We start from the raw sequence: 19135 nt of genomic DNA, 5'->3' as shown, positions 1-19135 counted from the left end.
TTTGAAGGTCATGACAAGGATGGGATTTTACACACGTCTAGGGCATTATAATACATGAAACAAATATTGTTGACTCTCGTAATATTTAAAGGTCACACAACAAGGTCATTACTGGGTAAAACGACGGAAAATATATCAACTTTATGACTCGTCTGAGTGCCAGGACGGCCGGTGTGATCCTCAGAGTCCGGCTTGCAGACCGCAAGGCTTATCGGTAGATGAACACCTTAACATTGACTTTTTCTTCTCTCTCCCCTTCTCTTCTACCCCTATTACATCCAGCCCCGCCCACCCCCCTAGAGCCCCTGTGGGCGAAGGAAGATGTCATGAATCTGCCTCAACAGCTTTAGCTTAGAAAATAGCCGAACACAAATAGAAAACGTGTAAACTTGACCTTGTCATGACCTTCAAACTAGGCATGGGCCAAGAAAACTTTCCTCGGACTTCAGGGTCATAGAAATCAGCGCTAATCCCAGAAGAAGATGGAGTTTATAAGCTCTTACAAAAAAGTTGTAGAAAATGGTATTTTTTCTCGGTTTTCTCTCGGTTCTATCTGGTAATGACCTGGTTGTACCCTTGAAAATTGAGGACTGTTAATCAGATGATTGTCATGCCTAGAGATGCGCCAATACCAGAAGAGGATGGAGTTTGAAAGCTTTTACTTTCACACAAGTTGCAGAAAATGGTATTTTCCCTCGGTTTTCCCTCGTTTTTGCCTGGTAATGACCTTGTCGTGACCTCCACAATTGATGTCTGATAATCGGATGATTGTCATGTCTAGAGATGCGTTAATCCCCCAAAAATAATTGAATTTGAAAGCTTTTTCTAACAAACAGTTGCAGAAAATGGTACTTTCCGTCGGTTTTCCCTCGTTTTTGCCTGGTAATGACCTTGTTGTGACCTTTAAATAACGCGAGAGTCAACTATATTGTATGTATTGTAAAGCGTTCATGTAGCCCTAGACGCGTGTAAAGTTTCAAAGCTCTAGCTTAAGAAACGGGCGAATAATCGAACGCAGTGTTAAGTTGTTCATCTAGGAATTGCCTTGAAGACAGCCAGCCTTACGCTGACGATCACGAAGGCTCTCTTGCTACTCAGATGAGTCACAAAGTTCATTTTTCAAATATTCAGCATCATTATATTGGCTCTAGCTCTTATCAGAAATAATGCTACCTCTGAAAATAGAAATACATTATGCTCTGAACCAGATTGAGGAAGACTACTCCCCTCTGTTATGTTTTGTTTCAAGCTGTAAACACTATCACTAGGATTTTTTACCATAGCATTAAACCAAAAGGCACCATTAAGTTGTCATATTTTGCTCGTGCATTGCTAAATGTATGTAGATAAACTTCGAAAGTCAGAAATGGGGTTCTGGAAACTAATCATGTCACACTGAACTCGCACCACAAAGCGACATTTGTTCAGGAAACGTCTCGCACGCTTTACTGGGCTGGGGGTTAGGAAGATTGGAAGGTCATAGTGACATAGTATATGGTTCAAATCCATTCATATTATACAGATATTATGTAAAGACATCATACTTGACGAAAATATATCCATTGAAGCCAAACAACAATACTAGTCTTGTGTGAATTTATTTTTAATCAAAACTTACCTACATTTTGGACGACGTCTTTCCTGGATTTAGGGTAGGGTTCATAATAATGATACTGTCACCAGCATCCTCGGCCAAAGCAGTCGCAAATGTTTTGTGATAATCAAAAGATACCAACTAACACATTTATATGTAAAACGTACCAGTTTGAGTTCGTAATTTGGCTGAGAACTTCTTTTTTCAGAGGCAAGCGTCTGAAATGCTCGTGCATCACTCTTCAGGGTATAGTTGAATTTTGACTGAAAAGAGAAAGTGCGCCCTTGAATATTTCTTGTTAACATCGATTATTATGTTCGGCAGGCCCCAAGCTTTCAAAAAATACCCATTTGGTTGAGTCCGCTTTTGGGTGCACGGCCAGCCCTCCGCCGTGACGGAGTATATGTACTCACCCGAGTCGTCCGTCCGGACGTCCGTCCGGAAAACTTTAACGTTGGATATTTCTTGGACACTATTCAGTCTATCAGTACCAAATTTGGCAAGATGGTGTATGATGACAAGGCCCCAAAAAACATACATAGCATCTTGACCTTGCTTCAAGGTCAAGGTCGCAGGGGCCATAAATGTTGCCTAAAAAAGAGCTCTTTTTCACATTTTTCTCATTTTCTCTGAAGTTTTTGAGATTCAATACCTCACCTATATATGATATATAGGGCAAAGTAAGCCCCATCTTTTGATACCAGTTTGGTTTACCTTGCTTCAAGGTCAAGGTCACAGGAGCTCTTCAAAGTTGGATTGTATACATATTTTGAAGTGACCTTGACCCTGAACTATGGAAGATAACTGTTTCAAACTTAAAAATTATGTGGGGCACATGTTATGCTTTTATTATGAGACACATTTAATCACATATGATCAAGGTCAAGGTCACTTTGACCCTTATGAAATGTGACCAAAATAAGGTAGTGAACCACTAAAAGTGACCATATCTCATGGTAGAAAGAGCCAATAAGCACCATTGTACTTCCTATGTCTTGAATTAACAGCTTTGTGTTGCATGACCTTGGATTACCTTGACCTTGGGTCAAGGTCACATGTATTTTGGTAGGAAAAATGTGTAAAGCAGTTCTTAGTGTATGATGTCATTGCTAGGTTTAGTTATTTGACCTTGACCCTGAAGGTCAAGGTCATGTAAAGGTCAAGGTCAAGCATGTGAGTCGTATGGGCTTTGCCCTTCTTGTTTTTTAAACTGGGGAGTCTGTACAGACTGACAAATTGAAAAAAGTTAGAACAATTTGATTTTTTTTTATCATTTTATTAGGAGAAATGTTGTTATGAAAAAAAGTATCAAATTTGACCTGAAAAGTGCATTCAAGAAGTTTTTTCAGCTTACTGAAATATAACGCGATCTAGATGTATAACGCTAAATTCTCAAAAAATGTACAAACGAAATATCGTTGCTTTTCAAGCTAAACATATGATACCCTAAATTGAAGGTCTTTTTTGTACGAAGTCAACTATCTAACAGATGAAGAAGTATTCTGAAACCTGGATACACTTAATGTAACATTGTATGTTAAAAAAAAATTGAGAAAGTAATAGAATCAGCACTTTTACCACTGGGCTTGGTTTTTATATTTAGTCAAGTTTTGACTAAATATTTTAACATCGAGGGGGAATCGAAACGAGGGTCGTGGTGTATGTGCGTGTGTTTGTGTGTGTGTGTGTGTGTGTGTGTGTGTGTGTGTGTGTGTGTGTGTGTGTGTGTGTGTAGAGCGATTCAGACTAAACTACTGGACCGATCTTTATGAAATTTGACATGAGAGTTCCTGGGTATGAAATCCCCGAACGTTTTTTCATTTTTTTGATAAATGTCTTTGATGACGTCATATCCGGCTTTTCGTGAAAGTTGAGGCGGCACTGTCACGCCCTCATTTTTCAACCAAATTGGTTGAAATTTTGGTCAAGTAATCTTCGACAAAGCCCGGACTTCGGTATTGCATTTCAGCTTGGTGGCTTAAAAAATAATTAATGACTTTGGTCATTAAAAATCTGAAAATTGTAAAAAAAAAATAAAAATTTATAAAACGATCCAAATTTACGTTTATCTTATTCTCCATCATTTGCTGATTCCAAAAACATATAAATATGTTATATTCGGATTAAAAACAAGCTCTGAAAATTAAATATATAAAAATTATTATCAAAATTAAATTGTCCAAATCAATTTAAAAACACTTTCATCTTATTCCTTGTCGGTTCCTGATTCCAAAAACATATAGATATGATATGTTTGGATTAAAAACACGCTCAGAAAGTTAAAACAAAGAGAGGTACAGAAAAGCGTGCTATCCTTCTTAGCGCAACTACTACCCCGCTCTTCTTGTCAATTTCACTGCCTTTGCCATGAGCGGTGGACTGACGATGCTACGAGTATACGGTCTTGCTGAAAAATGGCATTGCGTTCAGTTTCATTCTGTGAGTTCGACAGCTACTTGACTAAATATTGTATTTTCGCCTTACGCGACTTGTTTTCCATTACCAAAGGTCAGGTTTGCGACAAGTGAATATTCTGCATCAGTCAAAAAGCAAAGTAGGTGGTATAAGTAAGAGTAAGGGTAGGGTATGAGGATATTGTAGTATGGACAATGCTTTTTCCTACCCATGCAAGCAATGTATAACCCTTCAAAGTCGGAAAACAAGCACACACAGTAACGAAGAATTTGAATCTACAAGAAGAAAAGTTGAAATGACTGATGCAAAGCAGATCTATTCAGACACAGCTGTGCGACTGTTGGAACTAAGTGTCACTGAATACAGACGATCGAGATCACAAAGTTTGGCGTATTCAGTTTGGCAGTTTTTGTGTCACACATAGGAAAGCAGCACCTCTTTTGCTTTTAGCGCGCTCTAAAAATCATTCATGACACGGATAATCTCACACTATTGGAGTTCTGAAGCGATTTTGCCTCACCTGTTTACCTGTATGATGTAATCGGTGAGTATTCGTTCTGAACAATCTCTGTATGCATGGGTCCGTCCGTGAACAAAACCAACCCCAAGACCCACCTCGCCTCGTGTAAACAGTTCATCTCACCGTCTCAGATCTTGTCATGCTTGACCTGGGATAAAACCACCCCTCCACTTGGTCACATACCAACAATAAACAACATCGGTGTAAACAGTTCATCTCACCGTCTCAGATCTTGTCATGCTTGACCTGGGATAAAACCACCCCTCCACTTGGTCACATACCAACAATAAACAACATCGGTGTAAACAGTTCATCTCACCGTCTCAGATCTTGTCATGCTTGACCTGGGATAAAACCACCCCTCCACTTGGTCACATACCAACAATAAACAGCATCGGTGCTGTTTGTGCACAGTGGTCATTTTTGACTCACATGCGAAGCAAAAGTGAATCTATGTACTCACCCGAGTCGTCCGTCCGTCCGTCCGTCCCCCCCCCCCCCCGTCCGTCCGGCCGTCCGTCCGGCCGTCCGTCCGTCCGGAAAACTTTAACGTTGGATATTTCTTGGACACTATTCAGTCTATCAGTACCAAATTTGGCAAGATGGTGTATGATGACAAGGCCCCAAAAAAATACATAGCATCTTGACCTTGCTTCAAGGTCAAGGTCGCAGGGGCCATAAATGTTGTCTAAAAACCAGCTTTTTTTCACATTTTTCACATTTCTTTGAAGTTTTTGAGATTTAATACCTCACCTATATATGATATATAGGGCAAAGTAAGCCCCATCTTTTAATACCAGTTTGGTTTACCTTGCTTCAAGGTCAAGGTCACAGGAGCTCTTCAAAGTTGGATTGTATACATATTTTGAAGTGACCTTGACCCTGAACTATGGAAGATAACTGTTTTAAACTTAAAAATTATGTGGGGCACATGTTATGCTTTCATCATAAGACACATTTGGTCACATATGATCAAGGTCAAGGTCACTTTGACCCTTATGAAATGTGACCAAAATAAGGTAGTGAACCACTAAAAGTGACCATATCTCATGGTAGAAAGAGCCAATAAGCCCCATTGTACTTCCTATGTCTTGAATTAACAGCTTTGTGTTGCATGACCTTGGATGACCTTGCATGTATTTTGGTAGGAAAAATGTGTAAAGCAGTTCTTAGTGTATGATGTCATTGCTAGGTTTAGCTGAAGGTCAAGGTCATGTAAAGGTCAAGGTCAAGCATGTGAGTCGTATGGGCTTTGCCCTTCTTGTTAAAGAATTATTTTCGTGTAAGGCACTGGTGCCTTATTCCAACATTAATTCATCAACATATTCAAACTCACCCCAGCAAGCAGTCAGGGTTTTGAATTTTGGTATGTGACTTAGTGGAGGGATAGTCGTTTCCCGTGTAAACTGAAGAATCAGCACATAAGGAGCCAATTTGGGAACGTGTTCTGACGATCTGGACCTTAAAATGTTCAAGGGACATTCGCTGTACTGTCATTAAGAGACACCTGCAATGAATTGCCAGAAAGTGTTCCGTAACTTTGCTAAATAATTATATAAACATTAAAGGCACAGTCAGCCTCCCGTAAACCATCACATGTGCAGACACTGTCACTGTCAGGCTTTTACACACAGTACAAACACCCCGGTTTCGTTTAAACACTCACCGCTTGAGAACATCCTAGAGCGAGCCATTTTCAAAGAATTCATTTTTGTGTGGCCAGACAATCGGACGGCGCGATCTGGGGCTACACCTAACTTTTAAAATCTCAATTTCAAATTGACAGCTTGTTACACAAACATTCTTAAATCATAAAATAATTCTTTTTTCATCAAGACAAGATTAGTACAACTCGAAGTTTTGAAAGTTTAAAAAAAGATAGCCAGGAACGTGTTTCTCGTAGCAGACGAATGTTCTGCATGTCGCCAGTTTCTTCGAACAGTCAACCGCCACTGCTCAGTTCGTGTTACTCACAGCCGTTTGTTGCGATTTAGATTCAGAGGTGGACAATAACGTGCTATTGCAGATACAGCCAGTCGGATTGAAATCACAAACTGACCACTAAATTGTTAGAAAAAAAAGGAAAGTTAAGTGGATCACACGGGTTCACGATGGCTCAGGGGTTAGATACACCACGAAAACAGGTGTGTGGTTTACGCGAGCTAAATCAGCCATTCAAACGAACTGTGCCATTTATTGCTATTAAATGTTATTGCAAGAGAACGTGTTCGATAAGGTTAGTACTGCTTTTTTCACGAGAAGATTTAAATAGTTCTGTAAACCATTTGAGACGACTGGGGCTTTAATAAGCAAGCGGTTTTCATCTTCTACTATCCTGTGTCACGAGTCCAACATTAATTTACATTTTAGTCCTAATAGTACACATTTCCCAAAGCAGATTAAAGTAAAAACTGTAATCTAGCTAAAGCACGCACATTCTGTGTCGTACCTTACTAAAGCGCATGTAAACAAACACCCTTGACTGGAGTTTACACGGTCTCAAATAACTACCACTCTATTTACATCTAAAACAATACATCCCACAAGAAAACTAAACATTAATGTGGTTGAGCGTCGTCAAATTTCAAGGTCAAAACAGGGTTATGATCCGGTCATACACATTTAAGCGTTTGCCTTTCTTGTTAGATCTGTTCACTATAACGGATTATGTTCCTAGGTTGGAATAAATACACTGCCTTCGGAAGCAATATTCTTCAAGAAGTTATTATGATTTTCAGGGCGGGGATGTAGCTCAGTCGATCGGTAGCGCGCTGGATTTGTATCCAGTTGGCCGCTGTCAGCGTGAGTTCGTCCCCACGTTCGGCGAGAGATTTATTTCTCAGAGTCAACTTTGTGTGCAGACTCTCCTCGGTGTCCGAACACCCCCGTGTGTACACACAAGCACAAGACCAAGTGCGCACAAAAAAGATCCTGTAATCCATGTCAGACTTCGGTGGGTTATAGAAACACGAAAATACCCAGCGTGCTTCCTCCGAAAGCGGCGTATCGCTGCCTAAATGGCGGGGTAAAAACGGACATACACGTAAAAGCCGAGGGAGTTTCAACCCATGAACGAACAAACAAACAAACTGTGATTTTCATTAATGGCTCTCTCGATTACATCATGAAAAAACGGATTGACCTTTTGCTACACATTTCAAATCAAATGATTTGATTTGTCTGTTTTAATATCTCTATTCTGTGAGCTCTTTGAAAATGGGCAATAATTTGGAAAATCGGCTCACCGCGACGGGCTTTTTACATTTAGTCAAGTTTTGACTAAATGTTTTAACATCGAGGGGGAATCGAAACGAGGGTCGTGGTGTATGTGTGTGCGTGCGTGTGTGCGTGCGTGTAGAGCGATTCAGACCAAACTACTAGACCGATCTTTATGAAATTTGACATGAAAGTTCCTGGGTATGATATCCCCGAACGTTTTTTTCCTTTTTTTGATAAATGTCTTTGATGACGTCATATCCGGCTTTTCGTGAAAGTTGAGGCGGCACTGTCACGCTCTCATTTTTCAACCAAATTGGTTGCAATTTTGATCAAGTAGTCTTCGACGAAGCCCGGACTTAGGTATTGCATTTCAGCTTGGTGGCCTAAAAATTAATTCATGACTTTGGTCATTAAAAATCTGAAAATTGTAAACAAAATTATTTTTTTCTAAAACGATCCAAATTTACGTTCATCTTATTCTCCATCATTTGCTGATTCCAAAAACATATAAATATGTTATATTCGGATTAAAACAAGCCCTGAAAATTAAATATATAAAAATTATTATCAAAATTAAATTTTTGAAATCAATTTAAAAACACTTTCATCTTATTCCCTATCGGTTCCTGATTCCAAAAACATATAGATATGATATGTTTGGATTAAAAACACGCTCAGAAAGTTAAAACAAAGAGAGGTACAGAAAAGCGTGCTATCCTTCTCAGCGCAAGTACTACCCCGCTCTTCCTGTCAATTTCACTGCCTTTGCCGTGCGCGGTGGACTGACGATGCTACGAGTATACGGTCTTGCTGCGTTGCATTGCGTTCAGTTTCATTCTGTGAGTTCGACAGCTACTTGACTAAATGTTGTATTTTCGCCTTACGCGACTTGTTACTTTACACTTCGTAACGAACTGATTCAGCTTTTGGCGGCACAAAAGATGGAAAATCGCTTCACTTCAATCGCCTGGCAAGGTCGAAACAATGCACACACTAAATAATCCGAAAAGATGTTCTACTAATAGATTTATCTCTTCAGATCACTGACAAGAAAGAATTATTTCCCCAAACGCCTGTATTAAAAAGGAAACACTGTGTTCAGAATCAACACTATCAAAGACGTATTGTTGGCTTTTGTAAGTTGCTCATTTGAATATATAATGACAAAAGGTTGATTGTTTGACACGCGAAATTGCATCCATCTCATAAAAATACATTTCCTTTGCGAATCTTTGGAACTTGGTCAATAATTTCTAGTGTTCCAGTTTGCCGCGACGTCAAATAGCTTTTTTCTCTCACTATTATGACTTGATTCAGCCTTCGGCGGCGCAACCGTTGGAAAATCGCTTCACTTCAATCGATTGGCCCGGTCAAAGTATAGCCCGTATTGATGAGAAAAGATGTTCTTCTTGTAGATTAGCCTTTTTAAATTGTTACGAAGGTTTTTTTTCTGGAAGTGTCTGTGTGTAAATAACTATTCTATCAGAAATGCATGTCCTAACTCTGTTTACTAAGTCACTCCATTTCACACACACACAGCACTCAAACTAGGCACAAAGACTTAAACAAGTTATTGCCCTTTGCCCTCGTACCTATATGTAAGTCATTCATACAAAATACATGTATGGCAATTCACACACAATCAACAATCACTGATATGTAAGGCCAAAAAAAAAAAAATTGTCTGTTTAGGGTAACATGACCAAAAAAAGTAGGGTCGGTAGGTAGGTGGTTTTTTTGTTTTTTTTTGTTTTTTGTTTTTTGTAAATGCTATGTTGGCTGAACATTCACTTCTTATATTTGATGAATACATGTTTCAAAACTAACGTATAAATAAAACAGAGAGAAAGGGAGAAAAAGAAACACCAAATGTCTTTTTTTAGCATTTTTACCTCTTTTTTTTCTTTTTTTTTTTGAAATCAAAAAAAAGTTTTTGGGTCGGCGCCAAATCGATAGGGTCGGTCGGGTTACCCTAAACAGACAATTTTTTTTTTTTGGCCTAATAATAAGTTGAGTAGTTACGTGGAGGAATATCTGTCCCTCGATGACGTCGTTTCAATGTTTATATTTGTGGATTCTTATCTCACTCTTCACTTGTTACTCACAGTTCAGCGGGTTCATTTACTTGATCCATATCACACCAATGAAAAATTACGACCATGGTGATATGGGGTGGGATTCCACCGGATCTAAGAATTCCTGCGCTGCGTTACAACCTTGTGCCGTTGCATCCGATGACCTTCTTTACAGTGGCGACAAGGAGGGGATGTTCATCTTTTTCCTTCTTTCCCGCAGTGGAGTACACCCTCGCTCCCACCGGGGTGCTGTGTAAAAAGTGTATACTATCATAAGTCTCAACCACTCTGTTCTCAGTCAAACTTCTCCATAAAATATTAATTCCACTCTTACTCAATAATATCACATTCATCCGTCAACTAGCCTATATGCTATTACAATATCATTTCAGCTCATTTACCAAATACTCCATTACAAAGGAAAATACAAACATTCCTTTCCAAAATGACAACAGCTCACACATCTTCTAATCCAATTCACAACATTATTCTCAAAGTCATTTCACAAGTCAAGATTACTGAACAAACACAATTCAATAAATACCTGTGTATTCACAGCAATGAATCCAACATGATTCATCCAAACATGAGTCACATACCGTCGACCTCAATGCTATTTGAGAACCCGATCATAAATGTGGAGACCTGGGCAGACACACCCGTCTCCAGTGATAGTTTATGATGTTCTGCTCGATACAACAAACATGGCTACTTACAGTTTCTCCAATTTAGTAATCTCCTCTCCCATTGGTCAATCCTAACATGCCATACTATGCTGATTGAAACCCCTTCTTCCATTGGTCAATTCTATCAGGCCATACTATGCGGATTGAAAGTATGGTAAGCTAATCTGCACACATTTAATAAAATTGCTAAAAAAATGTTAAACATTAATTTAGACTAAACTATGTACAAATCCATTTGTCACACAGATTGCTGAGAGAGAAGAGCGTTTTCAAAAAAATACCTGAGTCAAAATAAAAACACTGTGTTCAGAATCAACCCTGTCAACGACGTAAAAAAAGCTTTTGTAATTTGTTTTTTTTAATAGATAATAACAGAAGGGTGATCGTGTGACACGCGAAATTTCATCCATCTGATACGAATAACTTTCCTTTGCGAATCTTTGGAACTTGGGCGATAATTTCTAGTGTTTCAGCTTGCCGCGACGTCAAATAGCGTTTTCACTCTCTATTATGACTTGATTCAGCCTTCGGCGGCGCAGCCGTTGGATAATCGCTTCACTTCAATCGATTGGCCCGGTCAAGGTATAGCCCGTATTGATGAGAACAGATGTTCTTCTTGTAGATTAGCCTTTTAAAATTACTGAGAGAAAAGAACGATTTCCAAAAACGCCTGTATTCAAAACAAAAACACTGTGTTCAGAATCAAGTATATTCACAACATGTTAATAGTAATTATGAGTCGCTCTGCGGAATACATGATTACAAAGGATTGATCTGATGGTATGCAAAATGTCATTATTAAACTGCGTCTAATACTTTTTCCTTGCGGGATCTCAGAACATAGGCGATTTGGCCTTGGACGGCGCAAAAGTTGAAATATTGCTTCACTTCAATCGGTTGGCCCGGTTAAAGTAATGCACATATTGATTAGATAAGACATTGTCCTGGTAGATTGGCCTTTTGAAATTATTGACAGAAAAGAGCGATTTCCAGAAACATCTGTGTAAAAAGTAAAACACTGTGTTCAGAACCCACCTTTTTTCAAGACGTTAATAAAAGTTTGATAAGTCGCTCTTCCATATTCATCATAACGACTCGGGTGAGTACATAGACTCACTTTTGCTTCGCATGTGAGTCAAAAAATCTGCTTGTGTAACGATGACGGAGTGCAAAACTGAAACGAATTAAAATATATGTTATCTGACTAGTGTACACACCCATGCTTTGTAAAAGCACCCATGCTTTGTGAATAAAGATCTCAGGTCTCACTAGGACATTCCTTCGACGTCAAGTGTTACGTTTGAGACGCGCATCCTCATTTTAAACCCTTTTATTAAAAAATTCCCCTGGCTGGGTGCCTACGACCGTGGAAAGCTAATACAGTGTATTGCAGATTTGATAACAGTAATACGATTGTTTGTTATCATCTCTGTTTTTTACATTTAGTCAAAACTTGACTAAATGTTTTAACATAGAGGGGGAATCGAAACGAGGGTCATGGTGTGTGTGTGTGTGTATGTGTGTGTGTGCGTGCGTGCGTGCGTGCGTGCGTGCGTGCGTGCGTGTAGAGCGATTCAGACCAAACTAATGGACCGATCTTTATGAAATTTTCCATGAGAGTTCCTGGGATTGATATTCCCGAACGGATTTTTTCTTTTTTTCGATAAATGTCTTTGATGACGTCATATCCGGCTTTTCGTGAAAGTTGAGGCGGCACTGTCGCGCTCTCATTTTTCAACCAAATTGGTTGAAATTTTGGTCAAGTAGTCTTCGACAAAGCCCGGACTTCGGTATTACATTTCAGCGTGGTGGCCTAAAAATTAATTAATGACTTTGGTCATTAAAAATCTGAAAATTGTAAAAAAAAAATAAGAAAAAATTATAAAACGATCCAAATTTACGTTTATCTTATTCTCCATCATTTTCTGATTCCAAAAACATATAAATATGTTATATTTGGATTAAAAACAAGCTCTGAAAATTATGAATATAAAAATTATTATCAAAATTAAATTTTCGAAATCAATTTAAAAACACTTTCATCTTATTCCCTATCGGTTCCTGATTCCAAAAACATATAGATATGATATGTTTGGATTAAAAACACGCTCAGAAAGTTAAAACGAAGAGAGGTACAGAAAAGCGTGCTATCCTTCTCAGCGCAAGTACTACCCCGCTCTTCCTGTCAATTTCACTGCCTTTGCCATGAGCATGAGCGGTGGACTGACGATGCTACGAGTACATACGGTCTTGCTGAAAAATTGCATTGCGCTCAGTTTCATTCTGTGAGTTCGACAGCTACTTGACTAAATGTTGTATTTTCGCCTTTACGCGACTTGTTTGTTTGTTACAATTAGTCAATTTATGACTAAATGTTTTAACATAGAGGGGGGAATCGAGACGAGGGTCGTGATGTATGTGTGTGTGTGTGTGTGTGTGTGTGTGTGTGTGTGTGTGTGTGTGTGTGTGTCTGTCTGTCTGTGTGTGTGTGTGTAGAGCGATTCAGACTAAACTACTGGACCGATCTTTATGAAATTTTACATGAGAGTTTCTGGGAATGATATCCCCGGACTGTTTTTTTCATTTTTTCGATAAATGTCTTTGATGACGTCATATCCGGATTTTTGTAAAAGTTGAGGCGGCACTGTCACACCCTCATTTTTCAATTAAATTGATTGAAATTTTGGCCAAGCAATCTTCGACATAGGCAGGACTTCGGTATTGCATTTCAGCTTGGTGGCTTAAAAATTAAATAATGACTTTGGTAATTAAAAATCTGAAAACTGTAAAAAAAAAAAATGTTTTATAAAACGATCCAAATTTACGTTCATCTTATTCTTCATCATTTCCTGATTCCAAAATCATATAAATATGTTATATTTGGATGAAAAACAAGCTCTGAAAATTAAAAATATAAAAATTATGATCAAAATTAAATTTTCGAAATCAATTTAAAAACACTTTCATCTGATTCCTTGTCGGTTCCTGATGCCAAAAACATATAGATATGATATGTTTGGATTAAAAACACGCTCAGAAAGTTAAAACTAAGAGAGGTACAGAAAAGCGTGCCATCCTTCTCAGCGCAACTACTACCCCGCTCTTCTTGTCAATTTCACTGCCTTTGCCACAAGCGGTGGACTGACGATGCTACGAGTATAGTTACGGTCTTGCTGAAAAATTGCATTGCGTTCAGTTTCATTCTCTGAGTTCGACAACTTGACTAAATGTTGTATTTTCGCCTCACGCGACTTGTTCTGTCTTTCTTTTGTTTCATACTCATAGATAAGTAGTACATTTAAATTGTATGTTTAGATAACGTGCATTTACTTACAGACTCAAAGCGGTTTTGGGGTCTGCAAGCCCTTGTGGATGGGGAGATCTGTTATACCTGGCCTGTCTACGGAGATGTTGAGTCTCTGGTCCACCCATTATCTACAAGTAAGGCAAACAAATACTTAACCATTCATGATCAGTCAACCCCAGCAGCAGACATACCACCCTTTGCTTACTCTCGGATTCTTTCAGATTCCTAAATGATAATTTGATTAACAAATTATTAACGTACCGAGCTGAAATGCATTCCCATAGTTCGGACCGACCCAAAGCTTACTTGCCGACAATTTTAAGGAAATAGCTTTAAAACTGTAGTTGTGAGTGTGCCGCCTCAACATTTAGTAAAATGCAAAATTGACGTAAGTAAATAATACATCGCAAAACTGAGATACCCCATGCCAGAGAATGCTCTGAAGAATATATAGATCCATTTTCATTTTTAAAAATCGAAAATAAAAAACCCACTCCTCCACACAAGAGGTTTGCAAAACAGCAATACTAACCTTATGGGACACACTCAAAGAAAGAGATGGGGGAGAGGAAAGAGGAGGAGGGGGAAGAAGAAGAGGGACACGCAGAAGACAGAGGGGGAACATAAGACAAAGAATAGGAAAGATGCACAAAATATTATCAACAACAACAGAGAAAAGTAGAAAGAGAAACGTGAACAAGAGAAAGAGACGAAGGGAGGTCAAACAATACAATACACAATAGCCCAGAGAAGAGGGAGGGAAAGGGAGATAAGGATAAGATTCATAATGTGAGGTTACCCTTATGGAAATTCGGGCTGCTTTCTCCCTGTGGACAGTATACGACGCTACCCAGTTTTTCCTGCATGCGTGTATTCATGTTTCTGGAAGCCCTAGTGAGGGGGGCTGGGGGAAGAAAACACAAACCACACCATAGCATGATTGTTTTACACTGACCACAGTCACTGACACTATTTCCTAGTTTCACGTGATCAAAAGCACACACGCACACAAATAAGAGAAAATGCTTTGCAGGTCAATTCAGCTTTTTCACTTGAGATGCGACGCGAACATACACAAATAGCCAAAGGGCCAATGCATTCTGTCACCCCTAACATGTACTCATGGATTGAGCTATCAGCGATAGGACTCGTCAATTATTGTCAGTAGGGAACAGAGAGGGCAGTCTTCAGTGAAAAGCAAATATTCGCACTATCGTCCCTATATTGCATGCATGGACTGAACCTTCAGCGACGAGACGAGTCCATTTTCTTGATTGTAGGGAGAGTGCTTAAAAATAGCAACGTTTTCCGCGAACACACCGTTGTCTACAAAATGGAATCGATTTGTCTCTTCTCGTACACAGCGTTTGCTCCAGGCAACGCACCTCAGTTATGTGACCCTTCTGTCTTGTGCATACATGTTTATAGTGTGAAGCAGAAAGAAACAATCGACTAAGAAGTAAGCAGAGAAGACAGAACTAAACGACTGTTGCCTTTTTTGCATGTACAGCGACGTTCAAGACATCTTGCTACCACGAGCTCACTGGGCGATATCTTCGTTTTGAGAAGCGAGACCTGCCCAACTATGGACGGAAATTTCAAATAGTTTTCTGTGAAGTTAAAGTCATGGGTGAGTGGACCTTTCATATCAATCTCGTCACATGTCAGTCACAGTCAGGCCGTGTTTAGGTACAGAAAACAAATCAGTTTTGATTTACCTAAGTAACCGGTGAGTCTGTATGGGCGGCCGGCCGTCTGTCCGTGTTTTTTTTAACCTAGACTTGTGAAACTTTGCACACTCCAAGGGTTTAATCATCTCCCCACTTGACCGAAGTTTGATTGACCCTCGTCAAGTTTTGATGTCATGTTCGATTCATAAAAACTTAAAGGTACTGAACTTGTCAAATCCAGGTGCACGGAGCCCCTGGGGCTTTTAGTCATACCTCAGGCAGCTATCCGTTAGAAGAACTACCAAGTTTTATTGACTTGCACCCAAAGAGTCAAGAACTGCGATTTTTTTACGAATTAATTTCGTACTCGGACCCGGCTGGTCTTGACCTATTTTTGGATCTAAATTTAGATCAGGTAGATCACCACATCATGCACAAAAAGACACGTCACTAGCAAACTATGTCAGACGTCATCATGAGTTTGTGTAAAACAAAATCGAGGCCGGAATCACTCAGTTGAATCGAACTCCGACCAAACACCACGTAATAACTAGGTTAATTTATGCACTCGCGTGAACAAGAAACTGTCGAGCTTCACAGATGTCGTCGTTGGGTAGTTTTGGGTTTGTTTTACTACCATAGGAGGATTTTTGAACTGTAAATGCACTCAGCTGCAACAAAAACGCAAAACGAAGGCTGTGAGCAGCACTGTGCCTTTAACATTGACGTTATCTTAGGCGTTTTGAAGCTATAGGGTCACAGTGGGGTCATGTTCATAAAACAAAAATTGAGGTTTTCTCAAATATTTTGGGAGATTTGTTTTGGCCAGCAAAACATTAATTCGGTCAAGAAAATGCTGGTTCTTGTAAAAATATATCTTTTTCAAAATGTACAGGGTGTTGAGTATGAGGCTAGCGGTGGTGGTGGGAAGGGGGTCGGGGGTGCAAGTTTGTACATATGGGATATTCTCAGGGTTGTATAACTGAATGGAGACATTGGGATACATTTTTTTGTCAAAAAGTCGAACGTGAATGTTCTCGTGAACATTATTTTATGAAGAAGGAACAGCATTTAAAAAATATATATGTAAACAAATGGGTGGGGTCATATAAATTAGAATCATTCTTGTAAGACCTCGAAGCTCAGAAATACAGGTCTTAAAAAAGGAGTCTTAAAATGGGGTTAATCAGAGGTTATAAATACAAAATCTGAGAAAAAGTCTAGAAAGGGTGGACGGTCTTACAAGGGAGAGAGTCTTCTATTAGCTAGGATAGATGAGGGGGGGGGGGGGGGTAAGCAGGGAGAGAGTCTTCCATTAGCTAGGATAGATGAGGGATGGGGGGGGGAGGTAAGCAGGGAGAGAGTCTTCTATTAGCTAGGATAGTTGAGGGATGGGGGGGGGGGGGGAGGTAAGCAGGGAGAGAGTCTTCTATTAGCTAGGATAGTTGAGGGATGGGGGGGGGAGGGGGGGAGGTAAGCAGGGAGAGTCTTCCATTAGCTAGGATAGATGAGGGATGGGGGGGGGGGGGGGTAAGCAGGGAGAGAGTCTTCCATTAGCTAGGATAGATGAGGGATGGGGGGGGGGGGGAGGTAAGCAGGGAGAGTCTTCCATTAGCTAGGATAGATGAGGGATGGGGGGGAGGTAAGCAGGGAGAGAGTCTTCCATTAGCTAGGATAGATGAGGGATGGGGGGGGGGTAAGCAGGGAGAGAGTCTTCCATTAGCTAGGATAGTTGAGGGATGGGGGGGGGGGGGAGGTAAGCAGGGAGAGAGTCTTCCATTAGCTAGGATAGTTGAGGGATGGGGGGGGGGAGGTAAGCAGGGAGATATTCTTCTATTAGCTAGGATAGTTGAGGGATGTGAGGGGGGGAGGTAAGCAGGGAGAGAGTCTTCCATTAGCTAGGATAGTTGAGGGATGGGGGGGGGGGGGAGGTAAGCAGGGAGAGTCTTCCATTAGCTAGGACAGATGAGGGATGGGGGGGGGAGGTAAGCAGGGAGAGAGTCTTCCATTAGCTAGGATAGATGAGGGATGGGGGGGGGAGGTAAGCAGGGAGAGAGTCTTCCATTAGCTAGGATAGTTGAGGGATGGGGGGGGGGGAGGTAAGCAGGGAGAGAGTCTTCTATTAGCTAGGATAGTTGAGGGATGGGGGGGGTGGTAAGCAGGGAGAGAGTCTTCTATTAGCTCGGATAGTTGAGGGATGGGGGGGGGGGGGGGAGGTAAGCAGGGAGAGAGTCTTCTATTAGCTAGGATAGTTGAGGGATGGGGGGGGGGGTGGTAAGCAGGGAGAGAGTCTTCTATTAGCTAGGATAGTTGAGGGATGGGGGCGGGTGGTAAGCAGGGAGAGAGTCTTCCATTAGCTAGGATAGTTGAGGGATGGGGGGGGAGGTAAGCAGGGAGAGTCTTCTATTAGCTAGGATAGTTGAGGGATGGGGGGGGAGGTAAGCAGGGAGAGAGTCTTCTATTAGCTAGGATAGTTGAGGGATGGGGGCGGGTGGTAAGCAGGGAGAGAGTCTTCCATTAGCTAGGATAGTTGAGGGATGGGGGGGGGGGGAGGTAAGCAGGGAGAGTCTTCTATTAGCTAGGATAGTTGAGGGATGGGGGGGGAGGTAAGCAGGGAGAGAGTCTTCTATTAGCTAGGATAGTTGAGGGATGGGGGCGGGTGGTAAGCAGGGAGAGAGTCTTCCATTAGCTAGGATAGTTGAGGGATGGGGGGGGGGGGAGGTAAGCAGGGAGAGAGTCTTCCATTAGCTAGGATAGTTGAGGGATGGGGGGGGGGGAGGTAAGCAGGGAGATATTCTTCTATTAGCTAGGATAGTTGAGGGATGTGAGGGGGGGAGGTAAGCAGGGAGAGAGTCTTCTATTAGCTAGGATAGTTGAGGGATGGGGGGGGGGGGGTGGTAAGCAGGGAGAGAGTCTTCTATTAGCTAGGATAGTTGAGGGATGGGGGCGGGTGGTAAGCAGGGAGAGAGTCTTCCATTAGCTAGGATAGTTGAGGGATGGGGGGGGGGAGGTAAGCAGGGAGAGTCTTCTATTAGCTAGGATAGTTGAGGGATGGGGGGGGAGGTAAGCAGGGAGAGAGTCTTCTATTTGCTAGGATAGTTGAGGGATGGGGGCGGGTGGTAAGCAGGGAGAGAGTCTTCCATTAGCTAGGATAGTTGAGGGATGGGGGGGGGAGGTAAGCAGGAAGAGTCTTCTATTAGCTAGGATAGTTGAGGGATGGGGGGGGGGGGAGGTAAGCAGGGAGAGAGTTTTCTATTAGCTAGGATAGTTGAGGGATGGGGGGGGGGTAAGCAGGGAGAGAGTCTTCCATTAGCTAGGATAGTTGAGGGATGGGGAGGGGGGGTAAGCAGGGAGAGAGTCTTCTATTAGCTAGGATAGTTGAGGGATGGGGGGGGGGGGGAGGTAAGCAGGGAGAGTCTTCCATTAGCTTAGATAGATGAGGGATGGGGGGGTAAGCAGGGAGAGAGTCTTCCATTAGCTAGGATAGTTGAGGGATGGGGGGGGGGGAGGTAAGCAGGAAGAGTCTTCCATTAGCTAGGATAGTTGAGGGATGGGGGGGAGGTAAGCAGGGAGAGAGTCTTCTATTAGCTAGGATAGTTGAGGGATGGGGGGGGGGAGGTAAGCAGGGAGAGTCTTCCATTAGCTAGGA

At 41.2% G+C, this 19135-nt stretch overlaps 1 protein-coding gene across 1 annotated transcript in view; it reads left to right on the top strand.

Annotated features, from left to right (window-relative positions):
• Positions 1-19135, top strand: part of LOC138949462 (uncharacterized) — a 166847-nt gene that overhangs the window by 57484 nt on the left and 90228 nt on the right. Inside the window, exons 5-6 of the mRNA XM_070321294.1 lie at positions 13846-13950; positions 15327-15446. Coding sequence (XP_070177395.1) covers positions 13846-13950; positions 15327-15446 — 225 coding nt within the window. The remainder of the gene's footprint in view (positions 1-13845; positions 13951-15326; positions 15447-19135) is intronic.

Source organism: Littorina saxatilis, linkage group LG15, assembly GCF_037325665.1.
Source record: "Littorina saxatilis isolate snail1 linkage group LG15, US_GU_Lsax_2.0, whole genome shotgun sequence".
Lineage (NCBI taxonomy): Eukaryota > Metazoa > Mollusca > Gastropoda > Littorinimorpha > Littorinidae > Littorina > Littorina saxatilis.
The sequence above is the reverse complement of the archived record's forward strand: the minus strand, read 5'-3'. Positions and strand labels throughout refer to the sequence as shown.